The sequence below is a fragment of the Haliotis rufescens genome, unplaced genomic scaffold, assembly GCF_023055435.1.
Source record: "Haliotis rufescens isolate VD_foot unplaced genomic scaffold, xgHalRufe1.0.p SCAF_17, whole genome shotgun sequence".
NCBI classification, from domain to species: Eukaryota; Metazoa; Mollusca; class Gastropoda; order Lepetellida; family Haliotidae; genus Haliotis; species Haliotis rufescens.
The window spans coordinates 1,395,102-1,410,310 of NW_025963857.1; the positions used below are offsets into that span (position 1 = coordinate 1,395,102).

The 15,209-nt window shown below is 45.5% G+C and overlaps 1 protein-coding gene across 1 annotated transcript; it reads right to left on the bottom strand.

Annotated features, from left to right (window-relative positions):
• Positions 1-8,411: 8,411 nt before the first annotated feature.
• Positions 8,412-9,590, bottom strand: LOC125381097. The gene has a single exon (XM_048397306.1). It carries the CDS (start codon positions 9,240-9,242, stop codon positions 8,412-8,414), a length of 831 nt encoding a protein of 276 aa, XP_048253263.1. The 5' UTR covers positions 9,243-9,590.
• Between the last annotated feature and the right edge of the window lie 5,619 nt (positions 9,591-15,209).

The following is a 15,209-nucleotide window of genomic DNA, read 5'->3' on the forward strand; positions in this document are numbered from 1 at the left end:
CTAGGACGACTAATCACTGCCAAAACACAATGCAATGAGCGTCTACCGAACCTCAATTGAAACAATGTAACACAGTTACAACCATTGTGAAACAATACAATAGACTGCCATATGACAGTCTTCAGTGGAATATCAAAGTGGCGTTTCGCGAGCTGTTCACTAACACACGTGCGTGTTATTCACTCGAGTAGTTGATTCTGCTCAAGGACAGTCAGAGAACTCGTGACAGAACCAGGACATGAAGGAATCGATGCGAGAACATTATTTGTTCAGCTGAACCAGTTTACTATCGTAAAGTAGTGTCACTCCACCGGTCTCTGTTACATGTGCTCTCGTCTTTAAATATCCGGGGGCTGAGACTGAACAACAATCAACGTGATCGGGGACTCCTGTCCACTCGATCCACCTTTAGTCGGCCCTTACGACAAGCATGCAGTTCTGGACACCTCTCAGGACCAGAATCCCCATATGATCAATGTAGAGGTACTTATGTAATAACAGGACCGTTTCTAGGGCCAACTGTATCATGACCATAGTGGGACCCTTGACCTGATTCTTGACCTGAATATCTGAAATATGTTGACCTGATAATGCGGTCACCATCACGTGTGTCTAATAAATGTATTTACGTTATCATGTTGCAAGACAGAATATATGAATGAAATTAAGGATACACTTTATTTTATTGCAATCATTTATCTGACACTGTAATGTGGCTGTTGTCAAGGTTTCAATGACATGATGACAACACGTGTCTGGGCACTGAGCCGGGTTCCTGACACTTCGTCAAACAGTTCGGATAGTTCCCTTCGTCATGTTTACACGAGGCGCAGTTACAGGGTATGTGTTCCTCACAGAGGGGAACAAACTAACAGGGGTTCTGTCCTAATCTGTCATCGTGACAAGCAACCAAATATACTACCAATCCGAATTTCGTCATTGTGGCAACTGCAGGATTGTGAAAAGTTTCAGTTGTGACATAATATGTGCAATGTAATGAATCATGACGTCGTAATTACCCGTAGGCTGTGACGGTACGATATTTTGATGAGTTTGATCCACAAGCGTGCATCTTACTGTACACAACACAACGAGTTTCGGCAAAGGTTCAATTTCTGAAAATATACCTTTTCTTTCATTTAGTTTTTTGGGGGTACTTTGACCGACATCACCGAGGATTCTCCACAATGTCTGTTATTGCAGGCATAATTTAAGTAACATGTCGAATCATCACTCGTGGAAAGGGCCGCCAAACTTGGATGTTACTTTCTAAAAATAACTACCATGCCAGGTATATTGCTCTTCTTGACTATCCGTAAGAAGTGGGAAGAGGATCCTACTCTATCCAATACCTTTACCTCTCATTTGTTTAGGAGCGGTCTGGTAGCCTAGTGGTCGCTCGTCACGCCGAAGACCCGTGTTCGATTCCCACCATGAAAATGCTGGGATATTGCCAAAAGCGGCGTAAAACCATACTCACTCCATTGATATTGTTTAAGTGAAATGTTCCAATCTGCAGACACACACGTGACTATAACGAACTGCACTAGTCGGGGTTATCAATGCATCAAACAGAAAATCTACATACAGAGAAACTACGAAAAGCTGATCATTATAAAAATACAATTAAAAATTCAAGAATGAAGAACACATAACAATCATAATTAACTTGCAAGGATATAAGTGTGCCTTACACCCATCTATATCAACTTTAAATATATGGTGAGTCGATCAAACAGAAAGAAGAAACAGATCATATTCGGTTAACCAGAAGTGTATAAACATATTGCCTTTTAAACAAGTGGGTGACAATTGAAATGAGTCGAACGATCTGAGATTTAATGGGGATAATGAGAATAATTGTGAATTGAACTACATCTTGTAGCATTCTATGACACAGGCTGGTATGTGACTGTCGCCTGCTACTCTGACGTTAATCGTGCCTTGTAACACAGGAGTAGCCTTCAGGTCCAACACTTTAGTAGTTTCTTGTAACATCGATTTGCCTTCAGGTCCAACACGTTAGTAGTGTCTTGTAACATCGGAGTAGCCTTCAGGTCCAACACGTTAGTAGTGTCTTGTAACACAGGAGTTGCCTTCGGGTCCTGCGCAGCCTCATACAAGACGTCGATCTCACCCGGCTGTAGATCGCCTAGTGTTTTACTCAGCTTGAGTGTGACCCTGGTTATTCTTCCACTCTCCTTCAGGTCTGCGACTCCGACAGCCTCCACATCACCCGCCCCACATCCCTGATACATCTCATACACATCCATGTCACACTCAGATTGTAGAGCCTGGTCTATCAGTTCAGCCTGTTGTTGGTACATCTGTACTGACATCTCCCCTAACTTAATGTCTGATTTCAGTTGTCCGATGTGTTTGTCTGACATCTCTTTCAGTTCTTCCAGCAGTTTTCTTTCCTTCACCTTCATCTGTTCTCTTGCCTTCTTGCTCGTGGTCGTGATGCTGGATTCAATTTCGGAATACCGTACAGTTTCTTCATCCACTTTTAACTTTTGTTTCTGCAGCTGTGATTCAATCCTATTTCGCTGCTTTTCGAAAATCTCTTTTTTCTTTGTCAGCTCTGTTTTCATTGCTGGTATATTTGACTCGATCGTGACAACTGAGTTACATGTTCTGTGGTAGAGGGTGCAACATTTGTGACAGGCTGCCAATTTACAATCTTCACAGAGAAACTCTATGCAGTCTGCCATATGTTCCCTGCACATGACCTTTCGCTTCCTCTTGACCTTTAGCTTCCCTGACAGGTCATCGACGTCATGGTGTCTGGAGGATGGATTACGTCTGTGTAAACGGGCACACCGCTCGCACAGTGCATCATCGCAGACAGAACACCAAACAACGGCGGGAGTTGTCTCCCCTTCCTCTCTACAATAACTGCAGTTGGTAATGTCTGGGAAAAAAACATCCGTTCCATAATATTTTACTTACAAAATGAACTTCAGTGTCCATAACTTGAAGCACAACATATCATGAATCAAGAACATGTATATATAATCAAACAACCATATTTTATCAGAGAATGGGAAAGGGATCTTTTATTGGTATTGGAAGTGTTAAAATTGTCACCTTTTATCCACCATGTATCGGAAATGATGTGATTAAGATGTATGGAACCCTGTCTTGGGAAGATTACCTCATAAGGGCCTCTCCACCCAACATAACCTGTAATACTACATATATATTGGTGTAAAGCCTGTATTCACTGTATTCATACTTTATATGACTGCCTCTACAGATACACATGTCCTGCTAGTCCACGGTTATCTCCTGAAACAGCAGATGGAAATAATGTACTTCTGGTCAGACGTCTATCTGTCTATCTATCTGTCTATCTATCTATCTATGTACCTATCTATACATCTATCTATATTTAGAGGAATATTAAAAAAGGTTACTATAGATAGACTGTCATAGATAGATAGGCATCGAGAACATGTGAGGATACACGAATACATGAATCGTAGGAACTTGTTTTGTGAAACATCGTGTTCTTGGTGGTCGTGTTCAAGACTGAAACTGAGAACTTCAGATCTCTGGAGCTGTAGCCACTTAGTGGATGTGAACAGCGAGGATATTCGCCCTCTTGTGTTTCATCAAACACACTTCATCCGTATATTCTTGTGAGACAATACTCGATATCTCTTGTTTTTCTGTAATCATCTGTTATTCCCGAATACCCCCTACTTTGTTTGGAGAGTACATGTGCTGCAGGCATATAACAAGAAACGTGTTCACCCAATGTGAAGTCAACCGTTGGTGCAACGTGTACAGCACATATCGGCGTCACCTAAGTTAGATCATTTACCTATCGAAAATGCATTACATGCACCTCATTCCTCCCTGACACACTGAATACCAGAGCACCGGCCAGGGAAACACGAGACAAATACACACGCAACATTACCTCGCTGGTAATTAGATTCTGGTAAACGAAGCCCGAGAACTGTCCGAATATCTCGTGTTTAGCGTGGACACAATGACACACCTGAGCGATCTCCTTAAGTAGGACGGTGACGAGTCAGACTCTCCTCTAATGAAAAACCCACATCTCAATTCCAATGACACGTGACTAGTTTACACAACAGAATGTGTGTTTACATACAAATCTCGTCACACTTTGTGTCCACAAACAACAAGTCGCAGTGTTTTTATAATTATGTTTGGCCGTTGGGATTCTCGTAAGATGAGCTTGGTTTTCCAAGATGCTTACTGCTATTTTATTTGGTAGTAAATCCTTTAAAACTGGCATTCCTACAGTACAGCACAGACATGTGTGATAAGACTGTTTCATATTTACTTCAACAACATTACACATTCGAACTGCAAAGTTACAACATAAATCCCACGCCTCTAGCAACCTTAATACGAAAGAGGCACTTCCGGTTTAATGGCCTGACCTTCACGCAAACATTTTTCACAACCTTGCCTTACAAATTTCCCACCCTGAGGGTGATATGTGCTGTCGTCCTACTACTAGGTGAGGTGAGGTGAAATTGGGTTTAACGTCGCGTCCAAGATTATTGCACTTATATAGCGACGTGCATGCACATGTATGTTTGTGTGTGGCTGCTTGTACTAGTCCGGACTGATGCCGATTTATAGTGCTAGCTCACTGAGATACCATGCCGCAGTTTAACATGAATACCCCACTCAGACACAGTATACTGACTCCGAGCCGACCAGTCCTTGTTTTAGCCCCTTAATGCCGAGCGCCAGACAGGGTAACAACAAGTACAATCTTTCAACGTCTTTTTGTATGACACGGCCCGGGATCGAACCCTGGACCTTCCGCTCTCCGGTCGGACGCTCTACCACAAGACCATGGAGGCGGTCCGTCCTACTACTAAAAACACTTCTTAGGTTATTGTGTGAACGAAGTACATTTTGTGCGATCTTGAGGGTAAGTTTGATCTTCAACAGTTTGAGTAGATGTGTAGTGCACCATTCTTGTACTAGCCGACTACTGAAGATGGGGGGGTGGGGTGTGTGTGTGTGTGTGGGGGGGGGGGGGGGGCAAGATGCAGTTGAAATATTGCGGACTGAGCCGTAAAACAACATTCAGGCAGTTATTGTAAACCGTAATACCCTGTTAATCCAGATAGAACCTGGTTCAGTGTAATCGATCCACGGGTTCGTTTTTAAAGATATATGTAACGTCCTCCATTGTTTAAGAGCTCCATTATTTTTTTAAGAATGTAGTTGGCTATCAATTACACTTTAACTTGAACAGACATTTCGGTTGATTGTCACTCGGAACAGACTGATCTATAGTTCGTAGTTGTAGTTTGACAATCAAGTGAATGATTACTAATGTTATCGGAGCATGTGTCTCCAGCGTGGCTAGAATCCGATTTGTATGATTTGATGACGTGTGATAGTTGACCTCGGATACGGCGACACATCACAGTTAAATTAGTTTTTTTTATAATTTCCAATATCCAAAATCCTTAAAAGCTCAGAACGTGATATGCATAATGTCGTGTTACAGCCTGTTACCTGTAACAATGTTCGCGTTTAAAAAAGCTAGATAAACCTTTGACGAGAAGAAACTAAGGATCAGATAAACATATAAATCCTTGCACTAAATATATTTGGGATAACACTGGCAGTGTGGGTTGGAATCCCGGACGGGACTCAACTAAAAAAAGTATGAGAATCTATACTTTAATAAAGAAAGTGTTATCCCAAATATGTTACATTTGTAACACTTTCTAAATGGCATTGTGTGTTCAATATATATCCTTGTCAGGGCCCATTAATTCTAGTTACCGTGTATTTAAAACGTGCAAGCGATTTCAAAAGTTCACGCTTAGGTCCCCACGTAATTGGATAGAGTCGTGAACCTCGTATCGTTACGATCAGCTCTCGACGAAGCTTGGCGCACGTGCAACAGCAGCAGAAATCATAATCCACGTACATCACATCACGACTCAAACACTGTAAATACAGGCGACAAACATTTCTGGTTAAGTTTTCAAATAATTTGTTTGAGAAAGTTCTGTCAAAGTATTAACGGTAACGGTGTGTTTTAAGGAGAAGAATAGCCTATGTAGTCAAAGGTCCAATATTTTCAAGGATTGAAGAGTTACTAAACACCATGTGCAGAGCTGCGTAAGTCAGGAGTGCCTGGATCCTATTGTCGTGGGTTCAAATCCCAGATGGGAGATGGAGGCATAGAGGAGAGATGTGTCTGAGGAGATGGTGATAGGAGAAGGTGATGTGAGGGGAAGACTGTGGTGTCGCTTCAGTGATAGGAGAAGGTGATGTGAGGGGAAGACAGGAATGTCTGTCAGTAAGGAGGAGAAGGTGATGCGAGGGGAAGACAGGGGTGTCTGTCAGTGAGGAGGAGAAGGTGATGCGAGGGGAAGACAGGGGTGTCTGTCAGTGAGGAGGAGATGGTGATGTGAGAGGAAGACAGGGATGTCTGTCAGTGAGGAGGAGAAGGTGATGCGAGGGGAAGACAGGGGTGTCTGTCAGTGAGGAGGAGAAGGTGATGCGAGGGGAAGACATGGGTGTCTGTCAGTGAGGAGGAGAAGGTGATGCGAGAGGAAGACAGGGGTCTCTGTCAGTGAGGATGAGAAGGTGATGCGAGGGGAAGACAGGGGTGTCTGTCAGTGAGGAGGAGAAGGTGATGCGAGGGGAAGACATGGGTGTCTGTCAGTGAGGAGGAGAAGGTGATGCGAGGCGAAGACAGGGGTGTCTGTCAGTGAGGAGGAGATAGTGATCCGTGTGGAAGACAGGGGTGTCTGTCAGTGAGGAGGAGAAGGTGATGCGAGGGGAAGACAGGGGTGTCTGTCAGTGAGGAGGAGAAGGTGATGCGAGGGGAAGACAGGGGTGTCAGTCATGGAGGAGGAGATAGTGATCCGTGTGGAAGACAGGGGTGTCTGTCAGTGAGGAGGAGAAGATGATGCGAGGGGAAGACAGGGGTGTCTGTCAGTGAGGAGGAGAAGGTGATGCGAGGGGAAGACAGGGGTGTCTGTCAGTGAGGATGAGAAGGTGATGCGAGGGGAAGACAGGGGTGTCTGTCAGTGAGGAGGAGAAGGTGATGCGAGGGGAAGACAGGGTTGTCTGTCAGTGAGGAGGAGAAGGTGATGCGAGGCGAAGACAGGGGTGTCTGTCAGTGAGGAGGAGAAGGTGATGCGAGGGGAAGACAGGATTGTCTGTCAGTGAGGAGGAGAAGGTGATGCGAGGTGAAGACAGGGTTGTCTGTTAGTGAGGAGATGGTGATGCGATGGGAAGACAGGGGTGTCTGTCAGTGAGGAGATAGTGATGTGTGTGGAAGACAGGGGTGTCTGTCAGTGAGGAGGAGAAGGTGATGCGAGGGGAAGACAGGGGTGTCTGTCAGTGAGGAGGAGAAGGTGATGCGAGGCGAAGACAGGGGTGTCTGTCAGTGAGGAGGAGAAGATGATGCGAGGCGAAGACAGGGGTGTCTCTTCAGTGAGGAGGAGAAGGTGATGCGAGGCGAAGACAGGGGTGTCTCTTCAGTGAGGAGGAGAAGGTGATGCGAGGCGAAGACAGGGGTTTCTTTTCAGTGAGGAGGAGAAGGTGATGCGAGGCGAAGACAGGGGTGTCTGTGCAAAGCGTGCTGAAATCATACGATCGTTGGTTGGTGGGTTTCACAAACTTAATAAATGTCTCAGGTCTCTATCACTTCTGGCTCTCCTCCCACATGAAGATAACATGCTGTAATATAACTGAACTACTGTTTAAAGTGGCGTAAAATCATACTGACTCACTTCTTAAAATATGGAAGTAAAGAATCATTGTGGATGTCAATAGAAGCCGTTTCTAAAAGTACCAGTTGTCAAAAACAGAGCCTGCAGAACTTTAAAAATATATGCACAGATCAAATTTCAGGTCTATCGACATTGATTAATAGCACGTAAAAGTAAAATTAAAAAATGAATGACCGTCCACCACGCGTCTCGGCAATCCTGATTACTTCACTATGTTGATGTATTTTGAGAGAAACATGGACAGTCCAAAACAGCACTTACAGAACTTTAAAAATATATTGATACAGATCCAATTTTAGGTCTATCAACATATCTTTTTATAACACATACAAGTAAAATCAACAACACATGTATGACCGTCAACGGGGAAAAGAATACTACAGGCATTTAGTTATTTTCACACAAAAAATACATCGTTTCATTATGCCGTCACTTTGGGTTTGCAATGTTTCAAATTTTCTAGGTACTGACACACCCCACACAGGTTGACACAAACAACAGCTCTGAGATAGCCTGAATACATCTCGTCATGCATAAGGCAACTTGCGGATAATCAGTATCATACAGTTTGGGCTTTTATGAATTCCTTCCTAAAGACGACAGGAATCTTAGAGAGTTCTATACACATATATATGTCACAAACACACGTTGTCAGTGTTTACATGTGAACACCTTAATAACTCCGCTAATAAGACAAACATACATGTGGCCACGTCCGTCTACACACACACCCCGGGGATAGTTGATACCGTCCTGTTGTGTCAGTATGTTTCTGACAAACTGTCCTGATTCCGTCAGATGGATGACGCTGTGTAGAGAGTAGTCTGTCACCAGGATGTCACCTGTGCTGGTACTTGTGATACCCTGGGGAAACTCCAGTGCTGTGTCTCCTGTCGGGCTGTAGTTGAACACCACATCTCCCTCGGGGGTCAGACACATGACACGCTTGGTTCCAAAGTCAGACACCAGGATGTTTCCTGTCCTCGTGGTACAGAGGAAGCTGGGATATTGTAAGATGTTGTTACCATTGTGGAGTGGACTGATTAACCTCAGAACGTTTCCAGTCATATCCAGGATATCAACACAGGGAGGAGACTGGGAACTAGCTGCTAGTGTTGATGGTGTCAGGGACGTTATGCCCCAGTACTTTTTGCTGGTTGTGATGGTTGACAGCAGCACCAGGTCAGGGTTGACTTCTACTGTTACAATCTGATTGATGTTCCTGACAGTGACGGCCACCTGGTTGTGTGTCAACTTTGTCAGACCCCATGGTTTACAACCCAGACTGAGTTTACCGTGACGTGTCTGGTTATCCCTGGTGTAGAAGGACTTCACACTGTTGTTGTTCCAGTCTGTGACTACAACTGTATCTGTGTCATTCACCACCATCACTGTCACGTCAGTCGGGTACGATACGTTACTGTCGCCTGCTACTCTGACATCAATGGTGTCCTGTAACACAGGAGTAGCCCTCAGGTCCATCACACCCTCATACAGGACGTCTATCTCTCCCAGCTGTAGATCGTCCAGAGATTTACTCAGCTTGTCCGTGCCCTGTCTGAATGTGACCTTAGTTATTCTTCCTCTCTCCTTCACATCTGCGTCTCAGACAGCCTCCACATCACCTGCCTCACATCCCTGATACATCTCATACACATCCATGTCGCACTCAGATTGTAGAGCCTGGTCTATCAGCTCCGCCTGTTGTTGGTACATCTGTACTGACATCTCACCTGACTTAATGTCTGCTTTCAGTTGCCCGATGTGTTTATATGAAATGTCTTCCATCTGATCTAACAGCTTCCTCTCCTTCTCCTTGGCCTGATTTATAACTTTGCGGACTGAATGTTCGATTTCATCAGTGAATAATGATCTCTCCCTAATTTCTCTTTCAACTTCTTTTCATTCACACGTAGTTTCATTTCATCTTCTTTCTTTGATAATGCCTTCTTCACTTTTCTCAGCTGTTTTTTCATTGTCGTTATCTGTGACGTGATCGTGACAACGGCGTTACATTTCCTGTGGTAAATGATGCAACATTTCTGACACGCTGCCTTCTTGCAATCCTTACAGAGAAATTCTAGCGACTCCTGTCTGTGCTCTCTGCACATGACCTTGACCTTTCGTCTTCCCTTAGCCTTTACCTCTCCAGACAGGTCAGTGACGTCATGCTGACGAAATGATGGGATGCGGTTGTGAGCTCCAGTACATTTGTCACAGAGTGCCTCATCACAGACCGAGCACCAAACAACAGCCGGAGTTGTCTCCCCATCTTCTTGGCAGTAGGTACAGTAGGTCGTCTCTGTAAACACATTACAGTTGCATAATAACATTTCACCCACTTAAACTATTTACATGTGTTTATATCTCCTTATATCTTTCTAGCAACGGAAACACTATCAGCTCCAGGAGATGGAACAATTAAATAAAACCTTCTTACTTTAGCATTTGGTATACAGGTTATCACTAATGGAAATCTATTTAGTCCCCAGTTCGTGTGTGCACAGTAGCTGGTCACTTTATGTCCTGAACTCTTAGACCCTTCAATACATGTTTGTTTGAGGGACAGGGTGGGACAGTCGAAAGGGACTGCAGGGGTGGGAGACAGGGTGGGACAGGGGAATGGGACTACAGGGGTTGGCGGGACAGGACGGGACAGGGAAATGTGACTGCAGGGGTGGTGGACAGGGCGGGACAGGGGAATGGGACTGCAGGGGTTGGGGGACAGGGGATTTGGACTGCAAGGATGGGCGGGACAGGGGAATGGGACTGCAGGGGTTGGGGGACGGGATTTGGACTGCAGGGGTGGGTAGGACAGGATGGGACTGCAGGGGTGGGAGGGACGGGGGGATGGGACTGCAGGGGTGGGCGGAACAAGGGAATAGGACTGCAGGGTAGGGAGGGACAGGACGGGACAGGGGAATGGGACTGCAGGGCTGGTTGGGACAACGCGGGACAGTCGAACGGGACTGCAGGGGTTGGGGGGGGGGGGGGGAGGCAGGGGAATGGGGCTACAGGGTTGGGAGGGACAGGGAGGGGCAGGGCAATGGGACTGCTGCAGGGTTGGGAGAGACAGGACGGGACAGGGGAATGGGACTGCAGGGGAGGAGGGGGGGGGGGCAGGGCGGGACAGGGGAATGGGACTACAGGGGTGGGTGGGACAGGGGAATCGGACTGCAGGGTTGGTTGGGACAGGGCGGGACATGGGAACGGGACTGCAGGGTTGGGAGAAACAGGGCGGGACAGGGGAATTGGACTGCAGGGGTGGGAGGGACAAGGTGGGATGGTGTATGAGACTGCAGGGGTGGGGTGGACATGACGGACAGGTGTATGGGACTACAGGGGTGGGATGGACAAGGGAATGGGACTGCAGGGATGTGAGGGACAAGGAGGGACAGGTGTATGAGACTGCAGGGATGTGAGGGATAAGTCGGACAGGTGTATGAGACTGCAGGGGTGGTTGGGATAGGGCGGACAGGTGTATGAGACTGCAGGGTCGGGTGGGATAGGGCGGACAGGTGTATGAGACTGCACGCGAGGGTGGGATAGGGCGGACAGGTGTATGAGACTGCAGGGGTGGGTGGGATAGGGCGGACAGGTGTATGAGACTGCACGCGAGGGTGGGATAGGGCGACAGGTGTATGAGACTGCAGGGTCGGGTGGGATAGGGCGGACAGGTGTATGAGACTGCAGGCGAGGGTGGGATAGGGCGGACAGGTGTATGAGACTGCAGGCGAGGGTGGGACAGGGGGGAACAGGGGAATGGGATCAGGAATTGGTGGGACAGGTGTGTGGGGCTGCGGGGCTGGGTAGGACAGTGCGGGACAGGGGAATGTGACTGTAGGGATGGGTAGGACAGAGCGGGACAGGGACATGGGACTGCGGGACGGGGTGGACATGGCAGCCAGGTGTATGGGACTGCAGGAATTGGTGGGACAAGTGTGTGGGACTGCAGGGCTGGGCGATACAGGGGAGGAGAAATCCTGTCCTAAATAATCCCATTCTATTTATCAGTTCCAATATCTGCAGTGATTTTATTGATATTCATGCACAGTGCAAAGACGACAACCATGTGCCTACATTATGTAAATCTAAACATTATCAAAGGCATAAACCACCCTAGGCCAGTGCTGATCATAGCGAGTTAGATACGGTTTGAAATGAATGGAATGCCTGAAATACTTCCAAAAGTGCAAGTCTGTAAACACTCACTATTTCAAACGTCTTTGTTCGTGAGTCCTATGATAGATGAAACGATTGTGCAAAAACTCAAGTATGTCAATAGTTCAGCGAGTTTGGAGCTTCATGCACATAGTGTCGATGTATACTCTGGTGTTGAGGGAAAATCAAAAATGTCTGTCGTTAGTAGTTAATCCGTCTGGGAGAAAATCACATGTATCTACCTTTAGATCCCGGACCAAACGAGTTCAAGAGTCCCTGGATGATAAAGATTGGCTTGACGTCATAATAATTGTTTTATTCAAAGCGCGACAATTGGACAAATGGTCAAAGTGTAGTGTTGTGGCATTGTCGCATTCCCACGCTGTGACACTGCTTATTTTTGCAAGAGTGACAATGTGACAAGCCAACATCGCGACAATGACCCTTCTAGGATTCCATAGTATATATAAAGGACTGTTTTTGTTGAACTTTGGACATGGTGCAGACGCCTTCTTTGTTCTAAACATATTCTGTTGAAACTAGAAGACTAGACTACAGTCCCCCCTCACCGCCATTTCCAGAAGTCACCCTTGACAGTACTGGCGAACCTGAAGGCATGTCTATTGTAATGACATCATTGTAAGTCATATGACATCACGTCCTGTTAGGGAATATTCAAGAGAATAATCAGTCAACTGAGTCTACTTTTTCTGCCAAGACAGATTTCAACTAGCGAAGAGCAAAATGGTTGTGAAAATATGAGAACTTAGAAACTAATAAAAGTTTGATGCCTCTAGCTACCTCAATAAGAAAGTAAATAAGCTTGAACTTCATTCAAAGGTAGTGCACAACCTTGCCACTCAAATGCCCCACCCCAAAGATGATATATACAAACCTTCCTCCTACTGTAGTAAACACTGCTTGAGTTATTGTGAACAAAGAACATTTTTGACTGTATGACATTCAGGTCCAATTTGACCTTCACTATCGTCTCAATGTTCAAGACGACTCCATGGGACGATCCAGATTGCATATTAACAACACGTGTTGGTCCTTAATAGAATTCAATGTGGCAACACAAGTACAGCGTGTGCTGCTAAATGAAAGTAGGTCACTGTGACCTGTCACCACTTGTCATACATGTGTTTTCAAATAACATAACAAGTACATGCATAACACTTAAATACATATCGGCATAAGTTAAATTGGCAAACACAGATTACGAATGACCTTCATAGTAAACTTGACCTTGTATTCAAGGAACACTCAAAAATATTTCGTCTCAATTGAACAGGCTTCGGGTTATGACCTTGAGGATGACCTTAACCCTTGACTTGACATATCAAGTGTACAAGAAACATACTGCCATATGATTGAGAAATGAAAGATATGATATATTTCAGATGTCCATGCACCCAGTTATCAAATTCAGGGAAAGCTTACACGGGGCTGCTTAACCATACACCGGATAGTGTCTATTTGCTATATGTAAAGAATTGTTCTTAGTTTTCTGAAAAAGGAAACAGTAAAATACAATAACAACCTGTCTTAGCGAGATGTTAAACAACCACCTGACCATAATTATAAATGATTCTTCCTTTCTATGATAAAATTAAAACAGTTTTCAACTGAAACATCTCCATTGAAATGTTAAGCCTGCAATTGTGGATATGGTAGCTTGGATTTGAGACATTCTCTTGACTCGAAACTGTACTGGGAGCCGAAACACGTTTGAATATCTCCCGCCATATTCCTAGTGGGTCACTGGTCCTCATTACCATAACGAAAGTAGATGACTGACTTCCGTGTTGTAAACAGTATGTAGGTATGCAGGTAACACACTGGAGATTGTGGTGATCATGGACTAAAACAGTACAGGATATTAATACACACACATTGTTGACAACATAAACACTTAATTATCGATTAACGTTGACTCGTCATGATCTGTATATGAATGAATCCAACAAACAACACACGACCTACGGCTGTGATCTTGGATAGAGAGTTATAAATAACCTCAACAGGGAATACTTGATAAATAAGATGGCTAGTTGCAATGTGCTCGTGTTTCTATACGCATCAATACCGGAATAAACCATTCAGCATTCAATGTATAATGATATATAGTGTCTTACCACAGCGTCACTGCATAGCCTCCTCTTGCCTATAAGTGCAATAATCTTGGACGCGACGTTAAACCCAATTTCACCTCACCTCACATACACCCCTGTACACACGCATGCACACCTGTACACAAACATACACCCCTGTACACACACATACACCCCTGCACACATACACCCCTGCATGCACACATACACCCCTGTACACACACATACACCCCTTTACACACACATGCACACCTGTACACACACAAACACCCCTGTACACACACATGCACCCCTGTACACACATACACCCCTGTACACACATACACCCCTGTACACACACACACATCCCTGTACACACACATACACCCCTGCGTGGTCTTGTGGTAGAGCGTCCGACCGGAGAGCGGAAGGTCCGGGGTTCGATCCCGGGCCGCGTCATGCCAAAAGACGTTGAAGGATGGTACTTGTTGTTACCCTGTCTGGCGCTCGACATTAAGGGGCTAAAACAAGGACTGGTCGGCTCGGAGTCAGTATACTGTGTCTGAGTGGGGTATTCATGTTAAACTGCGGCATGGTATCTCAGTGAGCTAGCACTATAAAACGGCATCAGTCCGGACTAGTACAAGCAGCCACACACACACATACACGTGCATGCACGTCGCTATATAAGTGCAATAATCTTGGACGCGACGTTAAACCCAATTTCACCTCACCTCACATACACCCCTGTACACACGCATGCACACCTGTACACACACATACACCCCTGTACACACACATACACCCCTGCACACATACACCCCTGCATGCACACATACACCCCTGTACACACACATACACCCCTTTACACACACATGCACACCTGTACACACACAAACACCCCTGTACACACACATGCACCCCTGTACACACATACACCCCTGTACACACATACACCCCTGTACACACACACACATCCCTGTACACACACATACACCCCTGTACACACACACATACACCCCTGCACACATACACCACTGCATGCACACATACACCCCTGTACACACACATACACTCCTGTACACACACATACAACCCTGTACACACACACACATCCCTGTACACACACATACACCCCTGTACACACACATACACCCCTGCACACATACACCACTGCATGCACACATACACCCCT